This window comes from Eurytemora carolleeae, unplaced genomic scaffold, assembly GCF_000591075.1.
Source record: "Eurytemora carolleeae unplaced genomic scaffold, Eaff_2.0 scaffold1905, whole genome shotgun sequence".
Lineage (NCBI taxonomy): Eukaryota > Metazoa > Arthropoda > Copepoda > Calanoida > Temoridae > Eurytemora > Eurytemora carolleeae.
Window position 1 is genome coordinate 35,331 of NW_019397809.1, and position 4,879 is coordinate 40,209.

The 4,879-nt window shown below is 30.9% G+C and overlaps 1 protein-coding gene across 1 annotated transcript; it reads left to right on the forward strand.

Moving 5' to 3' along the window:
- Nucleotides 1-592: 592 nt before the first annotated feature.
- LOC111715971 (voltage-dependent anion-selective channel) lies at nt 593-4,426 on the forward strand. Its single transcript, XM_023491376.1, has 7 exons — nt 593-663; nt 1,057-1,091; nt 1,324-1,425; nt 1,599-1,679; nt 2,809-2,858; nt 3,692-3,779; nt 4,288-4,426. Exons 2-7 carry the CDS (start codon nt 1,065-1,067, stop codon nt 4,327-4,329), a joined length of 390 nt encoding a protein of 129 aa, XP_023347144.1. The 5' UTR covers nt 593-663; nt 1,057-1,064; the 3' UTR covers nt 4,330-4,426.
- The last annotated feature ends 453 nt before the right edge of the window (nt 4,427-4,879 follow it).

The following is a 4,879-nucleotide window of genomic DNA, read 5'->3' on the forward strand; positions in this document are numbered from 1 at the left end:
TGATGGATAGATAAATAGATAGATAAATAAACAACTTCCTTCATGATATTACATTAACCAAAATTAACTACATTTAAAGGAAACTATTGAGGATATACTGTATCCAGACCAAATAAGCATATGATTACAGAGTTTGGTAAACACCATGAATATATGAAGGGAACTGATGTTCCAATCAACCATTCACCAAGCTTACCAAACCCCTGCTCATTACTTGTTCCTTCATAATAATATATTGTACAACCCTGCTCTATACTCTCAAGGTGTTCAACAAACTCCTTCTTAGAATTTGGAAATTTGTATTCCTTCTTGATTATTTCTACTCCTGGAGGGAGTTTTTCACCAAGAAGGAAAACAAACTTGTTAGACTTGTTATATAGGGACTGCTTTCATAATACTAAAGAAACTGTAAACCGAAAATGTATGAATTGTCAGCATAACAAGAGATTAAGGTTTCAATGGTACTGTTGTGAATCGTTGTTGGAACTTTTAAATAAAGGGTCAACAAATCTTACATTAAAAAATAGTTACTTTTGTCTTACCGTTTTATGCTTGTTAAATAAAGTCGAAAGTGATAACTTTTGAAGAATATTTTTGTGTTTTGGACTACAGGGCCTTTGGTGAACGCGTCGGGAGTGATTGGACATGGTGCTTGGCTTGCTGGTGCAGTAACTTTTATTTTAAATTAAGTATAGATGAGAATTTTGTTCTAAATATTAATTTAAACAGTTTAAACTGGAATGAAAGTCTTCTTTGTTAAGTCAGTTAAGTAATTATAAACAAAACAGAGATAAATATCAGAGAACTTTACAAGTTAACACATTTTAGAGTTTTTTCTAATTAAATTATTTAACAAAGACTACTTTTGTTCCGCCTTGTCCTGGTTATGACTGTATTTCTCTAGAGTCCAGAGACAGTTCAACCACGTATTTTAATCGGTGATTCTGAATTTGTCCATGTTCATTGTTCACTTCTTCAGCGACCTAGCTCAAATTCATTAAATTCGGTTCCTGGATAAGTTAAACAAAATATATTTAATCTTGGTTTTTTTTTCAGGTTATCAAATGGCCTATGACACTTCAAAATCAAAGGAAGATAAACATTTTTTCAAGAATAAAAACTCGTCAAATTTTTAAGATTTTACTTATTTTATTTAGATTCAACATGGCGGATATTCACAAATTCTAATTTAAAAAGACGGATATTCATAAATTTTAGTTTCAAAATGGCGTATACTCATTAAATATAGATTTAAAATGGCGGTTATTCTCTTAATCTAAATCAAAATGGCGGTTTTTTATTTGAAATGTTTGTTTTACCCAGCTGACGAAGAATAATATGGGAGTTGGATTAACAACGCGGGATTTTGTTCTTTTTGCAAATATGAACGATGGACAGATATTTGGTGGCTCAGTTTATAAAAAGGTGAATATGAAATATGAAATAATGAAAATTAGATAAAATCTAAGTGACTATCATTTATCTGAACCTAACCTGAACTTGTAAAGTAAAATCACGCGAGAATGCCAAGAAATATGAAGGGGGAGGGGTCCATACAATGACTGTAGTAATACTGAAATATAATATTTTTGTTAAAGATAAATCCTTCTCTGGAGTGCGGATGTACTCTAGGCTGGACTGCTAGCGCCAATAATACAACTATAGGATTGGGTGCTAAGGTTCGTATTTATTCATTGGATTGATTGATTGATTGCTTTACTGAAGAATTGATTGATTGATTGGTTGACTTGGTCATTGCTTAAATTACTTGTTTTGTTGGTTGTAATCATTAAAAAGTAACCATAGTAATAGTTTATGTTTTTGTGATGACTTATTAGGTAACTTTTGGATAAAGATTTTATTTAGTCATAAGATGAATGTAATTGAAGGTCTTGCGCTTTTTAATTCAAATATTATTTATCTGAACCTAACCTGATCTAGAATAGTATAATCACGCGAAGTTGCCAAGAAATATGAATTGGGAGGGGTCCGTACAATGACCGTAGAATTACTGAACCAAAATATAATATTTTTGTTAAAGATAAATCCTTCTCTCGAGTGCGGATGTACTCTAGGCTGGACTGCTAGCGCCAATAATACTACTATAGGGTTGGGTGCTAAGGTTCGTATTCATTTGATTGATTGATTGATTGCTTTACTGAAGAATTGATTGATTGATTTGTTGACTTGGTCATTGCTTAAATTATTTGTTATGTTGGTTGTAATCATTAAAAAGTAACCATAGTAATAGTTGATGTTTTTGTGATGACTTATTAGGTAACTTTTGGATAAAGATTTTATTTAGTCATAAGATGAATGTAATTGAAGGTCTTGTGCTTTTTATTCAATATGATTGGCTTTCATCAGAATTAATTTTTGTAAATTACTTGATTGTTTGATTGAATGAATTTAAAGTTAGATTAAATAATTTTTTGTATGATTATTGACTGACTGACTGACTGACTGGCTAATTGATTGAATGATAAATTATTAATTGATAGATTGGTTAGTGACTGAGTCAATTGATTTACTGATTTACAGACTAATTAATTAATTAATTGATAGACTGGTTATTGACTGATTGATTGACTGATTAATTGATTGAATGATTAAATAATTAATTTAATGATTAATTAATTGATTGAATGATTAATTAATTAATTTATAGATTGGTTATTGACTGATTGATTGACTGATTAATTGATTGAATAATTAATTAATTAATTTAATGATTAATTAATTGATTGAATGATTAATTAATTAATTAATTGATAGATTGGTTATTGACTGATTCATTGATATGTTTAGTATCAGTTGGATTCCGAAGCCAGTATTAGAGCTAAACTTAACAATTCTAGGTAAACTACAGGAAGACCTATAAAACTATGAAATATGAAGACGACATTTAAGCAAACTTGTGTGAAGTGTGTACATACTTAATGTTGTTATAAAGCAGATAGTTTTACCTGTAGCTTGAAAATCACATAAAGGGACTGTAAAGGAAAAATGAAAGGGGGTATAGGCTGAAACCTAAGTATCTTAGGAGTTGATCGAAACCTTTGCCAGTTCTATCTGATCTTTCTGTCTCGAGAAATTGATATAAACTGTGTCAAATTTATACAAAAATCGGTATATACCAAATTTTGTACGTATTATTATGTATAATAACTATTAATTTAATCTATTAAAAATGAAAAATTATTAAATTCAAATAATAATAGAAGCAAACCTAAGTTAGTTAGGCTTCTCTGGGATATCGTCGTTTTCAGATTGGTTGCGTATTTGCTGAATACAATCTGTTTAAACCTACTGTTTTATACAAAATTTGGTATATACCGATTTTTGTATAAATTTGACACAGTTTAATATCAATTTCTCGAGACAGGAACATCAGATAGAACTCTCATGGATCTCGTTCAACTCCTAAGATACTTAGGTTTCAGCCTATACCCCCTTTCATTTTTCCTTTACAGTCCCTTTAATAAGTGTAATGGGTCCGTGCACTCTGCACAATTGCTGTCCGTTGGACAATTTAAAATTATAACTTGAGTCTCACAGTTGTCTTCCTATTCCACAGTTTTATAGGTCTCACTGTAGCATTGGTTAATTCTTTCAGTTATTAATCCTTTATTGAGGCTCATTTAGAATTACAGTCTTACAATCCCTTTTATCATTTCAATCCTCTTTTTAGACAACTTGGTCTTGGTTATGAACAGAAATTAAGATCTGGAATAACTCTGGGATTGGCAGCCTTAGTGGATATGATGCACTTTAATCAGGTACTGTATCCCTGTACGGTGTACAACACTGTACACTTGACACTTTAATCAGGTACTGTATCCCTGTACAGTGTACAACACTGTACACTTGACACTTTATGAGCTTTCCAAAATGTGGTCTACCTTCTTAGTATCTTTAAAATTAACGTAGATATTGAACATTTTAACAGTTTGGAAGAAATTTAAGAAACTGGAATCTAGGAAAATTTCTAGATATCTCCATCAATTTTAAAGGTGAAAAAATGGTAGACTAATTTTTGAAAATCCCGAGAAAATTAGTTTTCGGTGATAAATATTTTAAATAAATTAAAAATTATGTCTAAGAAATAACGCCGCGTATAACAAAGACGACATAGAAGTCGTCATTTGATTCCCATGTTTATTAGAACACACTGTAGGTATGGATATTTATACTTCTCTCGTGCATTCTCGGTTATTCTTGAGAAGTAGTTCAACTATCCATACCTAGTCCAACTACTTCTTGTTATTTTGACCTATTTTTGTCTAGGGTGGACATCAGATAGGAATATCTCTTCAGCTGGAGGCGTAAACCAAACCAAACCAAAGAATATCTATATAGAGACCTGATAAATCAAGATTTAGTGTAATTTGTTAAATTTATGAAATACATCATATAGTTAATTTAATCTGATAAATATTATTGGGACAGATTAACAGTAATTACTGTAATGAAACCTATACATTACTTGGACTAAGACACACACACACACACTTTTAAAAGACTAATATCAATTTTTATTAAGATTCCGTCCTTGGTTCACAAGAACCAAAAAAAAATATTTTAATAAATTCGATGTATGAATAGCGAGACTCAGGGCCATGGGGGGGTGGCAAGGGGTCAGGTGCTCCCCCTTTCTCCTAAAATGGAAGTGTAACGACGAATTTGCACCCCCCCCCCCCTTCTAAATAAGTTGTTCGGTATAATCTTCACTTAAAAAATATTAGTTTTTAAAGTTTTCAAAAAAATTTAGTATACTGTATACTGTATTTTCATTAAGTTTCAAAAACGCGAAATGTTTCATGTTTTTGTTTTACAATATTGTATACAAAGAGGAGATGTTCACAATGGAAATAGAAGA

Coding starts and splice junctions, on each gene's coding strand:
- LOC111715971 (XM_023491376.1), top strand. CDS start 1,065: ATGGCCTATGACACTTCAAAATCAAAG. Junction 1,092..1,323: donor ATGACACTTCAAAATCAAAG/GAAGATAAACAT, acceptor TGTTTTACCCAG/CTGACGAAGAATAATATGGG. Junction 3,780..4,287: donor ATATGATGCACTTTAATCAG/GTACTGTATCCC, acceptor ATTTTTGTCTAG/GGTGGACATCAGATAGGAAT.